Here is a 23,031-nt window from a genome sequence, read left to right on the forward strand (position 1 = left end):
CAGATCAGGTTTCCATTTCTTCTAATTCCTCTTCTGATCAGGAATATTCTCTTCCCCCCTATGAGAATGCTGATGCTGAAGAATCAATTCCTTCAGCTTCTCCTCCTGAGGACTACTCTTTTGGAGAAATCTTGCATACCATGAGGGAGCACTTCCACTGGGAGAGCCAAGATTTTTCGGAATCTAAGAAAAGGCTCAGAGACTTCCTTTTACTACCTCAACACAGGCCTCTAGCTATTCCACCTGTGTTGGGACATTGTCGATGATGTGTTCTCGGAGTCTAGTCTGACCCCTGACTCTCTACCTCCATCTCCTGTTAAGCCAGACAGATACTACAGGGTTCCTGCCTCTCATAAATTCCTTTTTATAAACCCTTCTGCAGACCCAGAAACTATTTGTCAGGGTCCAAAAGGGGATCAAGGCATCTACTGCAAAAAACCCTACCCCCTCTGACAGGGATTCTGGGGCACTGGATAGATGGGGAAAAAAGATTTACACATCTGCTACTTTGGCTATAAGGGCCTTAAATTGCCAGTTTCATATGCTTAAATATCAGCAATATATCATGACACTGCTTAAACAGAAAATTATGGCAAATTCTGAATGTGCAGAAAACAAAGAAATACAGGATTTATTGCATGCAGCTGAACAAGTTGGAAAGCATACTTTGCAATGTGGGTTTGATTGTCTGGAGGCCTCCTGCAGGGTTCTGTCATTAGGAGGCATGCTTGGTTAAAGGAACAAAATCTGCCTGACCATGTTAAAGCAAAATTATTAGATGCTCCTTTACAACATGATACCTTGTTTGGTGTTAAGACAGAAGAGCTGTTAAAGAAAATGGAGGACAAAGCTAAATCTATGCAAATGGTCAAGGATTTCTTACAGGTACAGCCACCTAGATTTAGCAGACACTGGCCTACAAAGAATTGGTTCTTTCCAGTCTCGGACCTCAAAGGGGCAGATCCAGATGCCCTAGAGGCAGATCACAGCCGCAAGGATCCTACAGGTCTAAGCAGTGGAGTGCTTCTACCTCCAAAGGTAGAGAAGACAAAGCACAATCATACAGGAAACAGTCCCAGTGACTTCCCCCTGCCAGCACCAAGCACTTATCTTCTGGCAGCATCCTTAGTTGGAAAACTAGCACTTTTTTCTCAAAATTGGCACATTATAACCCAGGACAAATGGGTTCTAGACAGTGTCACAAGACTAGAAGTTTCATTTCCATACCCTGAAAAAAGAAGCACCAAAAAAGCTACCAAGTAAATAAAATATCCAACTGAAAGCAAGAGGAGCTGCACCAGAGTAATAGCGTAATCAGTAGTTTAATTTCCGCTTTCGTCAATAGACTTCATCAGAATACAAAGTCAACACAATTCAAAGCATTTAAATACCACACTAGTAAATGAGCAAATTGATCAATTAAAACACAATTAATTAAACATTTAAAATATTCATAAAACCAAAAAACTGCATTCATCCAATGTTAAAAAAATCTAAAGGAACTAGTTCCTTGTTAATATGTAATTTTCTGTACTTTAAGAAGCATTTGATGTTAATGTAATCATTCAGACCAGGAGATTTGTCAGCGTTGAGTTTAATTTGCCATAAGGTTTCACGCTGTTCTACAAAATTCTTAAAATCTCCTCCTCTGAGGTCAGAACATACTACCTCCAAGACAGAAAATAAAAATTTTTTGTATGTCCTACAAACTTTTGAGTGTTTGTAAAGAGCATTGCTCTCGTCATTAGTTTTAATACTGTAAATATGTTCTCTAATTCTGATGTTTAAACTACGGGTAGTCATGCCAATATAAAAGGCAGGACAACCCGAACATTGACTAATGTAAATCACCCCCTTAGTCTTACAGTTAACGTATCCAGGAACCCTAAAAGTATAGTCAACATTCTCTATTCGAATGTAAGGACCCTCTGAAATAAATCGACACATGTTGCAACTGTGGCAACAATGCATCCCAGTGTTAGTGGAACTAACAATTGACATACCTGCCGGTTTCTTTTCCAGGATCCCTTTCAAATTATTATGGTTCCTGAATACAAAAGAGGGCCCACCACCAAAGATCTTCCACATCTCCTCATTGCCTTCAATAATTTTCCAGTTGTCTACTATAGCTTGTCTAATTAAAGAACTGTCTATACTAGTCTCCAAAGAACACGAGGCGTGTTTCAAACTCCTTCACTTTGTCTCCTTTCTTAACACCTCCCCCTGTTAAAATCGGAAAATCCATGATTGATCTAAATATACTTGTACGTTTCTGTAGAATTTCGTCCATGATGATGTGTAACTGATTAAATTCATACCCCCTCTCTTGAAATAAAAAAATAATGGTGTTAAATTCATCAAGTAAGTCATTTTCTTTAGTTGTCATCCTACTTGCCCTTATAAATTGTCCACGAGGAACATTCTTAACTACGTGCCTAGGGTGGTTACTAGAATGGTGTAAGTACCCATTTGTGAAGGTCTCCTTTCGATAAATTCTACTATGTAGCCGTCCATCTTCTTCATCCCAATATAAAAGAATATCCAAAAAATTCACTCTTGTTCCCTCAACACCCATAGTAAACTTCAAAAATTCAGAAGAATCATTAATCTCTTCAAACAACCTATTTACTGTCGACGAATTTCCTTCAATGACAAAAAACAAATCATCAATATATCTACAAAAGAATTTGATGTTGAATTTCTGCTTCAAAGTAGGTATCACTTCCTGTTCCCACCTGGCCATAACCAAATTAGCAAATGCAGGGGCGGCAGAAGACCCCATGGCCACCCCCTTTCTCTGCCTGTAATATAGTTTATCAAAAAGAAAAACATTGTTTTCTAAAATCAATTCCAAAAACCGGATGGTAGAGATGAAACTATTTGTAAATATCCCACCTTTTTTTGCCAAAAAATCACAAACTGCTTCAATTCCTTCACAATGAGGAATACATGTATACAAAGAAATAACGTCGACTGTAAAAATAATGTCTTTTAAAGGATCAAAACCTTGTTCAAGTGTATAACTACCAAACTTGCTTAAAAAATGCCAAGAATCCTTGACGTGAGATGGTTCTTCACTAAGAAGGGGGCTCAAAATAGCATCAACCACAAGGGAAATACCCTCAGTGACAGAGTGAGGACTTGAAACTATAGGTCTTAGAGGGGGATCTTTGATGTTTTTGTGGGTTTTGGGTATCCCAAAAATCACTCCTATACGTGGTTCAGGTACTACACAAAAATTATAAACCTCACGTGTTATTTCCCCTGTCATAAAAAGACCATATAGTTCAGAGTGTATAAATCGAACCCTTCTTTGGAAGTCGTAGAAACCAATTGTCTCATATTCATCTTCATTGTTAATGATCTGTAACATTTTAAGTTGGTAAGCCTTTTGACTCATTATGACTATGTTTCCCCCCTTGTCACTCTTCATGAATCTAAAACTTTGATTCATTTGCTTAAGGTTGTTAAGTGCCTGTCTTTCCTCCTTGCTAAGGTTATCACAGGTATACCTCTTGTTGTTCAAAACACTAATAACATCAGCTATACATTGTTCCTCAAATGTTTTGATAGTGTGATGTAAATGCGGAGTAAATACAGAGGGTTTAAACAAAGACTTACTTTTCTGATTTGACTCAGATAAAAAATCTAAAGCATAACTTATGTTAAGTTTTCTAGAAAACTTCTTGATGTCAACTATAGTACTCGACACATTCGCTTTGAAAGTGGGAATAAAGTTTAAACCACGTTTTAATACATTAGTTTCATGCTCAGAAAAACAATGTTCTGTTAAGTTAATAATTTTAAACTGGTCAATGGTCTTGTCTACGTCTCGTCCCCCGAAGAATTCGATCCTAGAAAAGTCCGACTGCGAGTAAACACAGTGTTCTTGCTGGTTTGATTTCCTTTCTTGTTTAAAAAAGTAGTGGTGATACTAGAACCACTTGTAACCTTCCCCCCAGTGTTGTTACCATGTTTAACTTTAGGTCGGACTGACCCGTCGAGTTTGGTTCCATGTCCATCAGTCTCACTGTCGTTATTATCAAAGTCAGTAGCTCCTTTATCAACAATGTTGTCCCCTCCTTCCACTATACTGCTGGCTGGCTCGTTGTTTGAACATGTTTGGGGCACAATGTTGGTGAAAAAACTTTCACTTGGTTTAGTTTTTGTGCCTCTTAAATCATCAGTCACAGTCAACCTTATGTCCCTGTAACTGTGGTGATTTTCAGTACGAGTGCCCGTACCCCTCGGGTAAAAGTTTTTATGGCGGTTGATGTCACCGCTCCGTTCAGTTAAATGACTTCTGTTGGCAAAATTGTTGTAAGCAGCACCGTTATCATAAGCGGTGATGTCACGAGTTAATTTTGACTGTTTACGGCTCGTAACATCAGCCGTATGCTGTTCTAATTCATCATATAACGAAAAAAATAACTCACTTGATTTTTGGGAGCCCACCAGTTCTTTTAATTCACTTTCTACTTGAACTATTTCTCCTTTTAAAACAGTCATTTTCTCAATATTGTTTTCAATTAATAAATTTAGGAAATTTATTCCAGCGGTGTTGAAAAAATTAACCAGTGTCTTAAAGAAAGGAGAAGTTGCAGTAACGCCATTAGGGCATTTAAAAAATCTTAGTCACTTAGGGACTACACCTAGATCAACACAGTGTCTGAAGTAGCTGTTCTCTAAGTCCAGAGAACGGTGTCTTTTCAAAAGTCTTACAAGAAAATCACGTTTGTTGTTAACCTCAATTAAATTGAAACTTTGAATTTCTTTACCTTTGTGTTGAAAGGGATTCGGCACTCCGTCCAAAAAACTTTGTGTAGATTTATATCCACTAGTGTGATTGATAGCAGGCTTGTCTCGTGAACCAGACTCGGCCATAATCCTTCTCACGTTTATCTCCTGCCTCTACTACAATGTCAAGTTCAATAAAGGACTAATTCGGACTTGATGCCCCTCGTGTACTGTGTTTCACCGTGTTGTTACGTTCGTTGTGATCAGCCCTTGAAACCAGAATCTTCAGGGTGCTTTGAATATCCAATAAAGTAACCGTTAACAGTTCACTCAATGAAGAAGCTGCCGAGGTTGGTGTAGAATGTACCGTAAGGTTTAAAAGCTCGTCATCTCCTACTTCAGTCATGGTGCACACAAACCAAGAAAAAAGAAGCACCAAAAAAGCTACCAAGTAAATAAAATATCCAACTGAAAGCAAGAGGAGCTGCACCAGAGTAATAGCGTAATCAGTAGTTTAATTTCCGCTTTCGTCAATAGACTTCATCAGAATACAAAGTCAACACAATTCAAAGCATTTAAATACCACACTAGTAAATGAGCAAATTGATCAATTAAAACACAATTAATTAAACATTTAAAATATTCATAAAACCAAAAAACTGCATTCATCCAATGTTAAAAAAATCTAAAGGAACTAGTTCCTTGTTAATATGTAATTTTCTGTACTTTAAGAAGCATTTGATGTTAATGTAATCATTCAGACCAGGAGATTTGTCAGCGTTGAGTTTAATTTGCCATAAGGTTTCACGCTGTTCTACAAAATTCTTAAAATCTCCTCCTCTGAGGTCAGAACATACTACCTCCAAGACAGAAAATAAAAATTTTTTGATGTCCTACAAACTTTTGAGTGTTTGTAAAGAGCATTGCTCTCGTCATTAGTTTTAATACTGTAAATATGTTCTCTAATTCTGATGTTTAAACTACGGGTAGTCATGCCATTATTTTTACAGTCGACATTATTTCTTTGTATACATGTATTCCTCATTGTGAAGGAATTGAAGCAGTTTGTGATTTTTTGGCAAAAAAAGGTGGGATATTTACAAATAGTTTCATCTCTACCATCCGGTTGTTTTTGGAATTGATTTTAGAAAACAATGTTTTTCTTTTTGATAAACTATATTACAGGCAGAGAAAGGGGGTGGCCATGGGGTCTTCTGCCGCCCCTGCATTTGCTAATTTGGTTATGGCCAGGTGGGAACAAGAAGTGATACCTACTTTGAAGCAGAAATTCAACATCAAATTCTTTTGTAGATATATTGATGATTTGTTTTTTGTCATTGAAGGAAATTCATCGACAGTAAATAGGTTGTTTGGAGATTAATGATTCTTCTGAATTTTTGAAGTTTACTATGGGTGTTGAGGGAACAAGAGTGAATTTTTTGGATATTCTTTTATACTGGGATGAAGAAGATGGACGGCTACATAGTAGAATTTATCGAAAGGAGACCTTCACAAATGGGTACTTACACCATTCTAGTAACCACCCTAGGCACGTAGTTAAGAATGTTCCTCGTGGACAATTTATAAGGGCAAGTAGGATGACAACTAAAGAAAATGACTTACTTGATGAATTTAACACCATTATTTTTTTATTTCAAGAGAGGGGGTATGAATTTAATCAGTTACACATCATCATGGACGAAATTCTACAGAAACGTACAAGTATATTTAGATCAATCATGGATTTTCCGATTTTAACAGGGGGAGGTGTTAAGAAAGGAGACAAAGTGAAGGAGTTTGAAACACGCCTCGTGTTCTTTGGAGACTAGTATAGACAGTTCTTTAATTAGACAAGCTATAGTAGACAACTGGAAAATTATTGAAGGCAATGAGGAGATGAGGAAGATCTTTGGTGGGGGGCCCTCTTTTGTATTCAGGAACCATAACAACTTGAAAGGGATCCTGGAGAAGAAACCGGTAGGTAGGTCAATTGTTAGTTTCACCAACACTGGGATGCATTGTTGCCACAGTTGCAACATGTGTCGATATATATCCGAGGGTCCTTACATTAAAATAGAGAATGTTGACTATACCTTTAGGGTTCCTGGATACGTTAACTGTAAGACTAAGGGGGTGATTTACATTAGTCAGTGTTCGGGTTGTCCTGCCTTTTATATTGGCATGACTACCCGTAGTTTAAACATCAGAATTAGAGAACATATTTACAGTATTAAAACTAATGACGAGAGCAATGCTCTTTACAAACACTCAAAAGTTTGTAGGACATACAAAAAATTTTTATTTTCTGTCTTGGAGGTAGTATGTTCTGACCTCAGAGGAGGAGATTTTAAGAATTTTGTAGAACAGCGTGAAACCTTATGGCAAATTAAACTCAACGCTGACAAATCTCCTGGTCTGAATGATTACATTAACATCAAATGCTTCTTAAAGTACAGAAAATTACATATTAACAAGGAACTAGTTCCTTTAGATTTTTTTAACATTGGATGAATGCAGTTTTTTGGTTTTATGAATATTTTAAATGTTTAATTGTGTTTTAATTGATCAATTTGCTCATTTACTAGTGTGGTATTTAAATGCTTTGAATTGTGTTGACTTTGTATTCTGATGAAGTCTATTGACGAAAGCGGAAATTAAACTACTGATTACGCTATTACTCTGGTGCAGCTCCTCTTGCTTTCAGTTGGATATTTTATTTCCATACCCTGCCAAGGGCAAACGGTTGGCCAGACCTACCAAAAAATCAATGGGCAGAGGCTCAAACAAGTCACAGCTCTCATGGACATGAGGGCTATTCAACAAGTGCCACAGCAAGAACAGGGACAAGGATTTTGCTCAAGACTGTTCTTGGTACCCAGAAAGGACAAAGCATGGAGACCAGTACTGGACCTGTCTATTCTAAACACTTTCCTGGATATACCAAAATTTAAGATGTTGACCTTACAGCAGCTTCTGCCCATGCTGGGCAGCTAGGCTTGGCTCTTGACTTTAGATCTAAAAGAGGCATACCTGCATGTCCCAATCAGACAATCATGCAGAAGATACCTCAGATTCAAGGCTGGCTCAAAGCATTACCAATTATCTACACTTCCCTTTGTCTTATCTAATGTGCCCATGGTCTTCACAAAGTGCCTGGCTCCAGTAATTGCTTACTGCAGACAGAGGAATACATATTTATCCTTCCTTGGACGACTGCCTCATACAAGCAGAGAACAAGGACATTCTACTACAGCATCTGACGTTTGTGATAAGACTTTTAACATGCCTGGGGTACACAGTCAACAAAAAGAAATCAAAACTAGTACCCTCTCAAGAGATAATATTCCTGGATGCAAGCTTAAATACAACTGCCCAGATGGCTTATCTCACCCCAGACAAAGGCAACTGACTATTTCAAGGAAATGGCAACAAAGGCCCAGTTATCTGCAAGAAAAATTCTGCAGGCTTTGGGCTTCATGGCATCCTGCATCTTACTAATTCCATATGCAAGACTGCATATGAGGAAAATTCAGTGGTACCTAAAAAGTGTCTGGACACAACATTGCCACAGTCTGGAAACAATGATTACTCTAATTCCCCGCCTGCAACAGGAGTTTTGATGGTGGACAAAGGCTTGTCACCAAAACAACGGACAGCCATTCTCACTACCCCCAGCCAGGCAGAGCCTACCGATGGATGCTTCAGATTATGCCTGGGGGGCACACATGGCAGGAAGAGGCATTCAGGGCACCTGGTCCACAAACCAAAAGCATCTACATATCAATCAAAAAGAGATGCTAGCTGTTCAAAATGCCCTGACAGCCTTCAAGGACCTACTTCATCCGGGACAACTACTGATAAAGACAGACAACAACACGGTCATGTGGTACATAAACAAGCGGGGGGGGGGGGGCACTCATTCTTATCCCCTATGCAGACAATCCATGGCATTAAGGGACACAGCATTGACTTACCAAGTTCATCTGCAGGCACGATTCCTGCCAGGAAAGGAAAATACTCTGGCAGATGAACTAAGCAGAAACCTCATGGATCCCCACGAATGGCACCTGGATCCACAAGTCTTCAGCATGATAAACAAATGGGGACACCCGGACAGAGATCTATTTGCCTCCCCTCAAAACAATCAACTAAAAAGATTCTGTACAAGGACTTATCACAGACAAGCTTGGAAAGTGGACGCCTGATCTTTCAACTGGACAAAACCTATCAGTGTATGCCTTTCCTCCACTGCCTCTCCTCCCCAAGGTACTCCTAAAGGTCAGGCAGGAGAAACCAAAAATGATTCTGATTGCCCCAGACTGGCCATGCCAGTACTAGTATCCGATCTTAAGGAACTTCTCCCAATGCCCAGCCTGGACCTTACCTCAAATTCCTCATCTACTGTCCCAGCAAAACAAGCAGATTCTGCACAGCCAACTCAGGACTCTAAACCTGGCAGCATGGCAGATAATCTAGCCATACAAACAACACCTCTCAGTAAAGCTGTGATGGATGTCATTTTAGAAGCCAGAAGGCCTATTACTAGAAAATCCTATTCTGGGAAATGGAAGAGATTTTGCGCTTGGAACCAAGCTCAAGGAACTGATACAGCTGTCCCAAATATTCCTCAGATTTTGCAGTACTTCACTGAGATGCTGGACAAAGGCCTATCTTTTTCATCAATTAAAATCCATGCCTCTGCCATTTCGGCTCATTACAATACAGAGCCACCACTCTTTTCTCATCCTTTACGGCAGTACCTCAGAGGAGCCAAAAACTTAAGACCTCCAAGGAGAACGCCAATATCTGCATGTGACCTCAATTATGTCTTGGAAAAACTCAACTTACCTCCTTTTGAACCAGCTGCTACTGCAGCTATAAAGTTCTTATCTTGGAAGACCGCTCTGCTCCTAGCAATAACTTCTGCAAGACGAGTTTCAGAGCTACAAGCTCTCCTGGCTGTGGAACCTTTTATCATGTTTTATCCAGACAGGGTCTCTCTGAGAACAAATCCTACATTTATGCCTAAGGTGTTATCCAGTGTAGCCCTTAGCCAAACGATTTATTTGCCAACGTTTTATCCAAATCCACAGAACAAGGGAGAGAAAATTCTGCATTCTTTGGACGTACACAGACAACTTAGAGACTACTTGGACAAAACTAAAGTTTTCAGAAAGACAGAACAATTACTAGTGGCATATGCCACAGCATAGGTAGGTACTAGGCTATTGGCTCTAGGGCCTATACAAGCCTAGCCAAAAAGGTACCCTGGCTTTCGCCACCCAAGAAAATTATTTTCCTGTGCCCCTGTCAAGCAGAACCACAGAAGTGATCTCTGGGGTGAATTTCCTATTACCCATCCAATCATCAAGATTTTTCTTGAATAGTGTTAATGAGAAGCTCTGACAAAGATAGGTAGTCTTTTCCAGAGTATGGGAAGCCTCTGGGACAGGAATCTGTCCCTCCAGCATGTTCTGTTTGTTGTGGTGACAAGGTTTAGGTCCCCTAGAGCGTGTAGCTCGGAGGGATTGGGATTTCTTTAAGTGGAGCATGTCCAACAGCATTGGGTTTGACATAGCTTTGTATGTTAGGCAGAGATCGCCTCTGAGTAGGCGATATGCAACAGAGTAAAGCTGGAGTTTTTTGAGACTGTTTGCGTAAGGCATCTGTTTGAGGCCAGTAATCCTCTTTGTGAGGTATTTTTGCGGCCTTTCCAGTTGATGTCTTGAGGTACATACCAAAAGGGGTGTTGTACTCTATAATGGGTCTGATGAGTAGAGGGGAACAATGACTTTTTTTTCTGGATGAGAAACCTTTTGTGATGGTGTGCCACGTAGAAGGATTTCCTGACCACTGTGGCGATGTGATTATCAAAGGAGACTACTGTCCACCTGTGTCCCAAGGTCTCTTATCACACTTTCGGTGTTAAGTAGACTACTGCTTATGTGGTAGTTCATGGGTACAGAGTTTTTACCAAAGGGGATGACAATGCACTTTTTGGCATTGAGCTTGAGACCATGTCTTTGACACCAGGCATCTGTCTCAGTGAAGCCCTTTTGTAGGATGTCCACATCATTAGGAGTTTCAATTATGGCTCCTAGGTTGCAGTCATATGCGAATTTAGTTAGCAAAAGACCTGTTAGCCTGTTCTTCAGAGAAGTAGATACCAAACAGGAGAGGACCCAGGACTGAACCCTGTGGTACTCCACTTGTCACGGGTCTGAAGTCTGATTTGGAGTCTGCTACTTTCACGGTGTGGGTTCTGTCAGTAAGACAGTTGGCAACCCATCTTGTGACACAGGGTTTTGTACCTAGTTTAGTGAGTTTATCTATAATTCCAGCGTGGGGGGGGGGGTGTCGAACGCCTTGGTGAGATCTAGATAGGCTGTGTGAACCACCTTACCCTCATCTATGGCTTTGGTGACTACTTCAAAGAAGTCTGTCAGGTTTAGGAGACATGATCTGTCTTTTACAAACCCAAACTGTGTGGGGTCCATAGTTTGGAGATCTCCAATGTCTGAGTTCCATGATGATACGTTCCATGGCCTTGCAGACGAGGCTCATCAGGTTAATGGGGCAGTAGTTCCCGGGGTCTGTTGTGGCCCCCCCTTTGTGGAGTGGGATAACTGTCTCTGTGCGCCATTCAATGGGCACAAAACCTGAGGTGAGGCTATGATTGAACATGGTACTTAGGTGGGGTGACAGTTAATTCTGTAGTTCATGTAGCAGGCAGTCTGGACTGTTGGCAGGTCCCATGGATGCTGTGTTCTTGGCTTTGTAGAGTGACGTTTTTACCTGTGCTGCCGTGATTACAGGAACTTTGCATTCTTCCGTTATAAAGATGGGCCCTTTAGGGGGTGAGAGGGGGTGAAGTTAGCACTGAACCTATCTGCCATGATGTTGGCAATATCAGTTGGTTCTGTATATTTAGTGTCATTGTGCTGTAACGCAGAGCAGATCTGAGTGTTGCCATTGAGATTTTTGAAATAGCTATAGAATGCTTTGTGGTTGTCTTTAGAATCTGTGGCAATTTTGTTTTCATAACTAGCTTTGGAGGATTTTGAGGGATCTCAGCTTCTTACTGAGGCTGACCAGGGAGTTCCTCTAATCGTGGGATTTTACTCTTTTTTTGCAACAGTTTCTTCTGGTGTAGAGTTTATGGCAGAAGACCACCAGATTGGCTTCCTTTTTTGGAGAAAAGCATCTTGGTTCTGTTAGGGATAGCACGATCCATGCACTCGTGTAAGTGCTTATAAAGTGCATTTGTGTAGGATTCAGCAGTCGTACCTCTATTGTCCATCTGCATGGGTGTTGTGAAGTTTGCCACTTCTGTCTTGAGCGTGAAGTTGGCTTTGGAGAAATTTTTTACAGTCTTCCTAATGGGGGGTGGGAGCAGGATGTGGATGTCTAGGGTGATTAGCTTGTGGTCGGATCTGAGCAGTGAGGAGCTGACCTCTGGTATGGAACACCGGTCACCCATGGTGATGACCAGGTGTAGGATATTGCTGCCTCTTGTGGGGGTGTGGATAAGTTGATCCAAAGCGTTGGAATTGATGATTTCCAGAAAACGTTGAGCAAAAGAGTTGGTACATGAGTAGTTTTCCCAGTTAATGGCAGGGTAGTTGAAATCACCCATTATTAGAGTGTTGGGTTGTACCTTAATATTTTCCAGTGTATCAAGAAGAGGAGTGGGAATCCTTGGGCATCGTGGGGGGTCTGTAGCAAGCTACAATCTCGATTGCGGTTTTGCCCAGAGTTAGTTGAACTTGGATAATCTCGGATTCATTATGCTGAGCAACTAGCTTGGAAGTGTGGATATCCTTAATGAATATGGACACGCCTCCACGTTTAGTGTTTCGGTCTGGATTTGGTGGCCGAAAGGTGTGGTATGAATTATAGCCTGGTAATGCAGGGGTGCTCTCTGGAGCTTTGAACCAGGTCTCTGTCACTGCACAGATGTTAATGTTCTCCATTTTAAGGAGTGCCTCGAGTGAGTGCATTTTGAGGTTTAGACTTCTAGCATTGAGTACCATTACCCTCAGATTTTGCTTGCTTGTACCTGTTACGGTGGTGAATTTGTCATTTGAACCTTGCCTAAAAAAAGGCACTATAGGGGTGGCAAGAGCCTTTGCCAGTATCCGGAATCCCAAGGGCGACAAGTGCCGGCCATCTCTGGCAAAGCAGCGTGGTCTGTCGATCATGTCATCCCAGGCAGACAGATACTGGATTCCATTAGAATGACACCAAAAGCTTAGCCAATTGTTAGTCAATCATTTTGTCCTTTTACTGTGGTGTCATTTTCGGTGATGGCAGCTAGACTCAGTGCTAGGGTCATACCGGCCTGGGTTACAAGATCGGAGAGCTCCTCCATGTCTCTTCATGTAGTCCAGGGAGGTACGTCTCAGGTCATTCACACCAACATGGACAATGACAGAGTCATATTTGTACTTGTGGAGTGACCTGAGTGCGTGCATTGTGGCAGATCCTGGCACCTGACAGTAACTTTTTCCTTGTTTAGCCTGGTGAGTGGAACATCAGTGTGCCTGACTGTAGTCACCTATGACTAGAGTGTTGGGTACATTATGCCTTATGGGCTGTAGTTGAGTGGCACACTGAGTATGTGGGCTATGTGTCATTTGGGTTGTGTTGGGAGGTGAAGGTTGCTTGCATTTCTGCTTTGGAGGTCTCTGGGCAGATTTGTACTGAGAGCCTCCACGAATGTAGGTGTGTGTTTTGTGGTTCTATGTGTTCTGGTGGTGTAGGTTTTGAGGGACTATGTGATGAGTGTGGTGCGGTGCAAGTGTTTACCTTCTCCTCTTGACTGTCTAGGCCAGTCTTTGGTGAAGAGAGCTTTGCTTCCAGTTTGGCTATATAAGTGGATCTCTCACAGGTCGTAGTGTTGGGTGGTAGGAGAAGAGGGTTGTCTGTGTACATGAGGCAATTGCATTGTCCCAAGATGCCCAGATTCATCGGAGAAAACACCTGGAGCTGACCTTAAGACATGCCTGAATAGGTGCTTATTTATTAAGTACTAAAAACTGTTTTCCTCTAGACAAGTGAGGAAAGTTGATTTCTATAGTAATTTGTAATGGCGCCAGGAATAGTTTAACCCCAGTTAAGTGGGGGGGGGGGGGCTTAAGAGCTCGCAAACAATCTTGGACACAGCAAATCCGTATCTGACCTGCCACAGGAAAGGGGGTTGGAGCAAGCTTAGAATTTTTTTTTCCAGTAAAGTGGAAATGGAGAAAGCTAGAACAGAAGTTAAATCATCGTTAAGAATATGAGTGGGTTGGCCTTCACAAATGTTCTCTATTAGATTGAGTGAACTAATGACACTAGACTGGGGGGAGTGTCACAGATCAAATATACAGTATGGGCGGGCAACTGCAAAGCCACCAAGTATAAGAACACACAACACTAGGGAGGGTGGGTGAAAAAAATTACAGTTCCTAGCTGTAGCTACTAAATGAAAGTTTTAAACAGATCAAGGAGCAGACTCGAGAATGCTTTTAACTGTAACATACAAAAATGCACAGAAAAGCTCTGATAGAGCACTCACAAACAGAAAATACAACTGTCAGTATGAAAAAGCAGTCTACAGTTAAGTAATTTTAAAACCTTAGAAAACAGTACATAAATGCAGTGAAACAATAAAAAGCTTTATAACAGTGCAAAAATATAGTAGATCAACTGTATAGCGCAATTATAAGTGTCTCAGAAGTGCAGTTCAGGGAAATAAGTGTAAGAAATAACTTAGCCTGCTCTTGGAATCTTAAGGAATTTCCACTTATGCAATGCAATCCAGAGCCTGACAATACAAGCATCACAAGGAAAGGCTAGCTCCAAGCAGACTATTTCCAAGTGGATAGGTCACTGCATTCGATTCTGCTACTCACAGCATGGCAAACCAGTGCATAAGGGCATTAGGCCACATTCAACCAGAGCTGCAGCCACTTCTGCAGCCTTTCTCAGGGGCGTATCAATCAAAGACATTTTAGAGGCTGCTACTTGGAGTTCAGTGCATACCTTTACAAAACATTACAATCTGCCCCTTTACTCTAAATCCAGGGCAGGCTTTGCCACTGCAGTTCTGCAGGTCCTCATAGCCGCTCCTAATGCTGTTTAGCTCCAGCCCCCCAACCATAGCTTTGGGACTCAACACTCATATGTAATGACTGCAACAGTGAAACACGAAGAACATAGTACGGTTGTGTACACTTACCATAAATGTAGATGTTCGAGTGTATTCACTATTGCAGTCCAGGTTACCCACCCGCCATCCCCCTTATTTTTGCTGGAACTTATCTTTACTGCTCTAATCAGTACAACCTAGGTGGTGTATTTGCTTATAGATGAAGGTAAAGCTTATTTTGGGGCATGTATGTTTTATTTACATACTTTTAGCCTACCCTTTCGGAGGCACCTACATCTGGGGCAAGAAAAATTGAATAAAATGGCATCTGCTGCATCTTTATACCCCTGACAACCTAATGTCAGGGAAGAGGCGACAGCAACCGACGCAGAACCCAAGACTTTGGAATTCAGGCCGACTGAGGGCAACTTGCCAGCAGGATGACCCAAATGTAATGACTGCAACAGTGAATACACTCTTAACATCTACATTTATGGTAAGTGTACATAACTGTACTTTCGCAAACCCCCCCCCACTATGAGAGCCTAGGCAAGGCACTGATTATGAATCTTCAGATCAGGTTTCCATTTCTTCTGATTCCTGTTCTGATCAGGAATTTTCTATTCCACCTTATGAGGATTCTGATGCAGAGGAATCCACCCCATCTGCATCTCCTCCTGAGGATTACACTCTTGGTGAGACTTTCCATACTTTAAGGGAATATTTTCACTGGGAGTCCAGATTTTTCTGAATCAAAAAAATAGGCTTAGGGATTTCCTCCTTCCTCAGCATAGGCCTTTGGCAATACCTCCTGTATTAGACATTGTGGATGATGTGTTCTCTGAATCAAGCTTGGCTCTGGATTCCTTGCCTCTGGCTCCTAGTAAGCCAGACAGATATTACAGGGTTCCTGACTCCCACAAATTTTTTTCAAAAATCCTGCTGCTTGTCCTGAGACTGTTTTTCAGAGTCCCAAGGGTGTGTTAAGGCTTCTACAGCCAAAAGTCCTACCCCTTCTGATAGAGATTCCAGGGTACTGGATAGAATGGGGTAAGAAGGTTTATACATCTGCAACCTTGGCAATCAGGGCTCTAAACTGCCAGTTTCATATGCTTAAATATCAACAGCATGTTATGGGTTTACTGAAACAGAAAATGATGTTGATTTCTGATTGTGTGGAAAACAGAGTTACAGGATTTATTGCAGGTTGGAAAGCATACTTTGCAATGTGGTTTTGATTCTTTGGAAGCCTCTTGCAGGGCCACCGTTACTGGATCTGTGATAAGAAGGCATGCCTGGCTCAAGGAGCAAAATCTGCCTGATCATGTTAAAGCTAAACTGTTGAATGCCCCTTTACAGCATGGTACTCTGTTTGATGATAAGGCAGAGGAGGTTTTAAAAAAATGGAAGACAAAGCTAAATCTATGCAAACTGTAAAAGATTTCTTGTAAGTACAGCCACCCAGGTTCAGTAGGCACTGGCCTACTAAAAACTGGTCCTTTCCTGTGTCCAACAGAGCTTCTCAGGGCAAACCCAGGCGCTCAAAAGTCTCCAGATATCAATCACAGGGATCTTACAGTTTAAAGCAATGGGGTGCCTCCACCTCCAAATCTGGAGGTGGTAAAGCACAATCCTACAGTAAGCAGTCTCAATGACTTTTCCTCTACCATCTCCAAGCACTTTTTTGGCAGCCCCCTTGGGGAGAAAACTAGCACTTCATGCTCAAAATTGGCCGTTAATTACCCAAGACAAGTGGGTATTAAACATAGTATCACAGGGGAACAGATTTCATTTCCATACTTTGCCAATTCCAAACGGATGGCCGTATCTGCCACAAAACCAGTGGGCAGAGGCCCAGAAACAAGTCATGTCCCTCATGGATAATGGGGGCTATTCAACCGGAACCAGAAAAGGAAAAAGGACAAGGATTTTATTCAAGACTTTTCCTGGTACTCGGAAAAGACAATTCTTGGCGTCCAATACTGGACTTATTGATTCTGAACACATTCCTGGACATTCCAAAATTCAAAATGCTGACTTTGCAACAGCTACTGCCTATGCTAGGCAAGAATGCTTGGTTAGTAACTCTAGACTTAAGAAGCATACCTGCATATCCCAATAAGGGAATCTTGCAGAAGATACCTCCCGCTTCAAAGCAGGCTTTTTGCTTTACCAGTTCTCTGCACTGCCCTTTGGCTTATCTACTGCGCCCAGGGTCTTTACGAAGTGCCTGGCACCAGTAATTGCATTCTGCAGACAAAGAAACATTCAAATTTATCCTTATCTGGACTATTCTCTCATTCAGGCAAAGGACAAGGAGACACTTCTTCAACATCTGGCATTTGTAAAAAGGCTCTTAACATGCGTAGGGTACACCATAAATGAAAAATCACAACTGGTACCCTCTGTTACATTCCTGGGTGCAAGCTTGAATACAACTGTCCAGATGGCTTACCTCACGCCAGACAAACTGCAATTGACAACATACTTCAAACAAATTGCAACAAAAACCCAGTTATCTGCAAGACAAATTCTGCAGGCTTTGGGGTTCATGGCATCCTGCATTCTACTAATTCCATATGCGAGACTGCATATAAGGAAACTTTAATGGTACCTAAAAAGTTTATGGAGCCAGCATTGTCACAGCCTGGAAATAATGATCCCTCTCATTCCCTGTCTACAACAGGAGTTCCTGTGGTGGGCAGAGACATGTCACCAAAGCAAGGGACTGTCATTCACTCTACCCCTTGCCACCCAAACCCTAACTACAGACGCATCAGACTATGCATGGGGGGCCCACCTGGCAGGGAGATGCATTCAGGGCGAATGGAGCCCAAACCAAATGCATCTGCATATCAACCAGAAAGAAATGCTAGCTGTTCAGAATTCAAGGACTTACTTCATCTGATAGACGGACAACACCATAGTTATGTGGTACATAAGCAGGGGGGGTACCTCTTCCTACCCCCTGTGCAGACTTGCCATGGCCTTGTGGAACACACCCTTAACTTACCAAATTAATCTTCAAGCTCAATTCCTGCCAGGAAAGCAAAATATTCTGGCAGACAACTTAAAAAGAAATCTTGTGGACCCTCACGAATGGAAACTGGATCCACAAATCTTCAACATGTTAACACAGAAATGGGGAAGCCCAGACATAGATCTACTTGTCTCTTCCCCAAAACTATCAGTTGGACAAATTCTGCACAAGACCTTATCACAAAAAAGCATGGAAAGTGGGTGCTCTGTCCTTCAGCTGGAAAAACCTATCAGTCTATGCCTTTCTCCGTCTGCCTCTACTCTCCAAGGTCTTACTAAAAGTCAGACAGGAAAAAACAAATGATTTTAATTGCTCCGGACTGGCATCGCCAACACTGGTATTCGCTTCTAAGGAATGTCACACCTTCTTCTGTGGTACTTGCCTCAGAAACATCACCTACTGTCTCAGCAGAACTACCAAATTCTGCACACTCTGCTCCAAACTCTGAATCTTGCAGCATGGCTAATCAACTAATTATTCAAACCACATCTCTCAGTAAACCTGTGATGGATGTCATTTTGGAAGCCAGAAGGCCTAGTACTAGAAAATCTCATGCTGATAAATGGAAGAGTTTCTGTGCTTTGAACCAAGCACAGGGAATAGACACAGCAAAGCCCAATATTCCTCAGATTTTACAATACTTAACTGAGATGCTTGACAAGGGCCTATCTTTTTCTTCAATAAAAATCCATGCCTCTGCCATCTCGACTCATTACAACACAGAGCCTCCTCTCTTTTCTCATCCACTGCTAAAACAGTATCTCAGAGGGGCCAAAAATTTATGGCCTCCCAGGAGAGCGCCAACTCCCGCATGGGACCTCAGTTTTGTGCTGGAAAAACTCACCCTACCTTCTTCTGAACCAGCAGCTACTGCGTATATAAAATTTCTTTCTTGGAAGACCGCTTCTCTTTTGGGAGTCACTTCAGCTAGAAGGATTTCAGAACTATAGGCTCTCATGGCAGTGGAGCCTTTCATTATATTTTACCCGGACAGGGTGGCCCTCAGGACCAATCCTTCCTTTATGCCTAGGGTGGTATCCAGTGTGGCCCTTAACCAAACCATTCACCTGCCAACTTTTTTCCCAAATCCGCAGAACAAGGGGGAGCGGATTCTGCTTTCATTGGATGTACACAAACTAAGATTCTACTTGGACAAAATCTCTAATGTCTGAGCAACTACTGGTAGCATTTGCTGCAGGATCAGAGGGGAAGGCTTTATCAAAGCAGACTATTTCTAAATGGATAAGCCACTGCATTTGTTTCTGCTATTTGCACCATGGTAAACCGGTGCCAAAAGGGATCAGGCCCCATTCCACCAGGGCTGCCTCTACTTCAGTAGCTTTCCTCAGTGGGGTGCCTACCAAAGACATTCTAGAAGCTGCTACTTGGAGCTCTGTTCATATGTTCACAAAGCATTACCATTTACCTCTCTTTTCTAAAACCAGGGCAGGCTTTACCACTGCAGTCTTGCAGGGCCTGATAGCTGCTCCTAATGCTGTTTATTTCCATCCTCCCATCCATAGCTTTGGGATTCTACCCAAATGTAATGACTGCAACAGTGAAACACGAACATAGTACTGTTGTGTACACTTGCCATAAATGTAGATGTTAGTGTATTCACTGTTGCAGTCCTGGTTACCCACCTGCCATCCCCTATTCTATACCTTTTCTTTCCTTCACTATACTCAAAAGCCTTTGTGGTGTATTTGCTTTTAGTTGAAGGTAAATTTTATGTTTCTAAGGTGCATATATATATATATATATATATATATATATATATATTTATTGTTTATATATTTTTGCTCCCCATTTGGGGGCACCTGATATGTGGGGCAAGAAAAACTGATTAAAATGGTGTCGGCTGCATGTTTTATACCCCTGACGACCTGACATCATGGAAGAGGAGACAGCAACCAACGCAGGACCCAAGACTTTGTTATTCAGGCCGACTGAAGGCAACCTGCCAGCAGATTACCCAAATGTACTGACTGCAACAGTGAATGCACTCTAACATCTACATTTATGGTAAGTGTACACAACTGTACTTTCTAATTGGCCTTGAAGTTTTTTAGTCTAGTGTTTGCTAAGAGGCGGTCTCATGTTGTAGTTCTGGCAGGACTGATTTGTGGTCAAATCTTACCAGGGATGGCCACACACTGGGGGGGGGGGGCTGCAGTGGTCCCCCATGTTGGTGATCACCAGATCTGGAATGTTTGAGTCCCTTGTGCGTGTCAGCCAGCTGGTCCAGTGCATTGCAGTTAACTAAGTCAAAGAACCTTTGGGTAAGTGAGTTAGAACACACACAATTTACCCAGTTAATGGACGGGTAATTAGTCAACCAAAACCAGGGTGTTTGGTTGTATCTTGATTGACTCAAGTAGATCCAGGGAGGGTGAGCTGATGTCCTGATTAATGGAGTGAGTCCTATAGCTGGCAATGACCTGAAGAGGGGTCTTACCTACAGTCAGTTGCATTTGAAGTAATTCAAGGGAATTCTGCTGTGTAGCCAATCTAGAGGTGTATTTATCTTTTATGAATATTGATAAACCATCTCCTTTAGTTCTCATGCCTTCAGTTTGTGGTCTGAACATGTAGGAGGAAATGTAACCTGGTAGAGCTGGGGTGCTTTCCACAGCCTTAAACCAGGTCTCTGTGACTGCACAAATGTCAGCATCTTCCAAGGTGAGGACTGCTTCCAGTGAGTGCAGTTTCTGGTTTAGACTCCTAGTGTTTAGCAGCATAACCTTGAAGTTGTTTACAGAGGGTATTTTTACGTCTGGTAATTTTGTTCTTGTGACATTGCCTAAAAAATGCACTGTGGGGGTGGCAAGAACCTCAGCCAGCAGCCAAAATCCCAGAGGTGACAGATGGCCATCTCTGGCAAAGCAGCAAGGTCTGTCAGCCATGTCATCTCAGGTTGACATATACTGGATCCCCTTTGAATAACACCAGAAACTAAGTCAGTTGTTGAAGTCAGTCATTTTTTTTGATCTGAGGTATCTTAGGTGAAGGTAAAATGTTGCTTAAGGCTAGGGACATATACTGCCTGAGATGCAGAGAAGCTAGTCATGTGTCTCCAAGTAGTCCAGTGAGATGTCTCAAGTTCACACCCATATGGACTATGACTGAGTCATAACAGTGCCTGTTGAGAGACTTGAGTGTGTGTATGATGTGGATCCTGTCACCTGACACAGTTGACCATGACTTTTTCCTTATCCAGCCCAGTAAGAGGGACAGCTGTATGTCTCGCAATTGAGTCGTCTGTGACCAAGATGTTAGCTTTTGTGTTATACCTTAGGGGCTTGACTGGTGAGACGGTGGTGTGTGATATATTATGTGCACTGTGTTCTGCAGTGTGTGGTGTTGGTTTGGTAGGCGCATGTGGTGAAGTGCATGTTGATAACTTGCTTTAATATCAGATGAACTGACTTGAGCTAGAGAGCCCGGAATGCAGGTTCTTGACATAGCTACATGTCTCACATATTGAATTTGTGTGGAGTCGAAGTGGGTTGTCAGTGCACATCAGGCAAATTACTACATTGCCTTAGGATGATGACCATGTCAACCAGGCTGGCAGGAGAAAGTGAGAAATTCTGTCCATAATGCTAGATAAGTTGTGGTTAGAAAATGGGAAGAAACAGGTAAAGTAGAGGACAGGAGAAGTGGACAAAAAATAAGGGCTAGTGGGATATTTTTTGTGGTGGTACCTCAGGACCTTCTCTGAATGTACACCTGTCAGTGAGGGACAATCACGAGAACTCACTGACTGAGCACTAGAGGTGTGCTAAGGGAAAATTTGTAGGCAAAAGTGTTTGCATCTGTAACCGCCAACAGTGCCCACTGCTTTTCGGCAGTGCACGATACACAAGCGCAAATGCAGCGCTTATGTAGCAAACGAGAGCAAGCCCTTTTAAACAAATTAGCCAGTAAGAAAGCTCAGAACTCAGCCCTGTTCCAACAACCTTCAGTCAGATGAGTTCTAACTGCACACTCCTGCCACTAGAGTACAGGGGAATCCTCTCCAACAAAAGATGGCCTGGTTTAGTGTTCAAGTTATACAAACAAAACTGCTTAATGTGTGAATGCTTTCTTTCTTAAGATCCGATATTTGAGCTTTGGATGGTGCATTGCAAATTTTTGTGCATGTCGTTTTTAAGTAGGAACTGATGTTTTGCAACAGATCCTGAATTGTTTTTCATCTACTGAGTAGATAGCCATATACTAGGCTCTATTTTACTTTATGTAGTTTCTTGCATGACTCGTGTGTTCTTTCTGCATTTACTACATGAGGCTTGCTACATATACATTTTTGTAGCTCTATTAATGTGGTGGTGTGTAGCAGTTATGTAGTCTTGTCAGTGAACAAACTTTAATGTGTGTATTACTTCCCTCATGTCATTTTGCTAGGGCAAAGAAGTTGCAACAGATGTTAAACTACTACCTCAAGGAACAGTCATCTTTGAAGACATCAGTATTGAACAGTTTGATGGAACTGTAACAAAAGTCATCCCAAAAGTACCCAACAAAAACCAGGTACAGTACTCTTCCGTTTCCTTTTTGTTTGTTTTTTTGCTTTAACGAAGAAAGATGCTTGGATTGTATAGCAACAGAAAGATTGCTTTAGAAGTTACCTACTTCATTCAAACCGAAAGTAAGTGAAATTAACTTGGGATAAAAAGGCTTCATAAATATTTTGTTTTTTGCTAGGTTGTGGCCAAAACCTTTGCTAGCATCCACCCTTTCACTACTTTTATCATAGGCTTCTGCAATTCATCCTCACCATAACTGCCCTGCCAGGCTTCAAGCCTTTTTAATACTGTGTACTAAGGTGTCTCACCCCATCTTGGTTCATGATTATAAGCCCAGAGCAAATTTTTGTCCACTGGCAACTCAAAGTGGTTTATGATCAAATCTTACTATATTACCAAATATGGTATACTTACAGATAGGCAGAATGGCTTCAGATCCAACCCTGTCTGCCTTCTGTGAAGTAACTAAATATATCTTAATACTGGAAAAGGTGAACAGACTGGCACAGTTTTCAAGCCTTGAAGATCATGTCTAACAATATGAAGCAATCTCTCAGTAACCTCCTCAAATTAATTGTAATGAGGGGTGTATA

At 41.7% G+C, this 23,031-nt stretch overlaps 1 protein-coding gene across 1 annotated transcript in view; it reads left to right on the top strand.

Moving 5' to 3' along the window:
• CSDE1 (cold shock domain containing E1) overlaps positions 1–23,031 on the top strand; it is a 2,062,269-nt gene that overhangs the window by 917,532 nt on the left and 1,121,706 nt on the right. The window contains exon 8 of the mRNA XM_044076154.1: positions 22,317–22,442. Coding sequence (XP_043932089.1) covers positions 22,317–22,442 — 126 coding nt within the window. The remainder of the gene's footprint in view (positions 1–22,316; positions 22,443–23,031) is intronic.

This window comes from Protopterus annectens, chromosome 7.part0 (genome assembly GCF_019279795.1).
Source record: "Protopterus annectens isolate FY-2018-M chromosome 7.part0, PAN1.0, whole genome shotgun sequence".
In the NCBI taxonomy this organism is placed as follows: Eukaryota; Metazoa; Chordata; order Ceratodontiformes; family Protopteridae; genus Protopterus; species Protopterus annectens.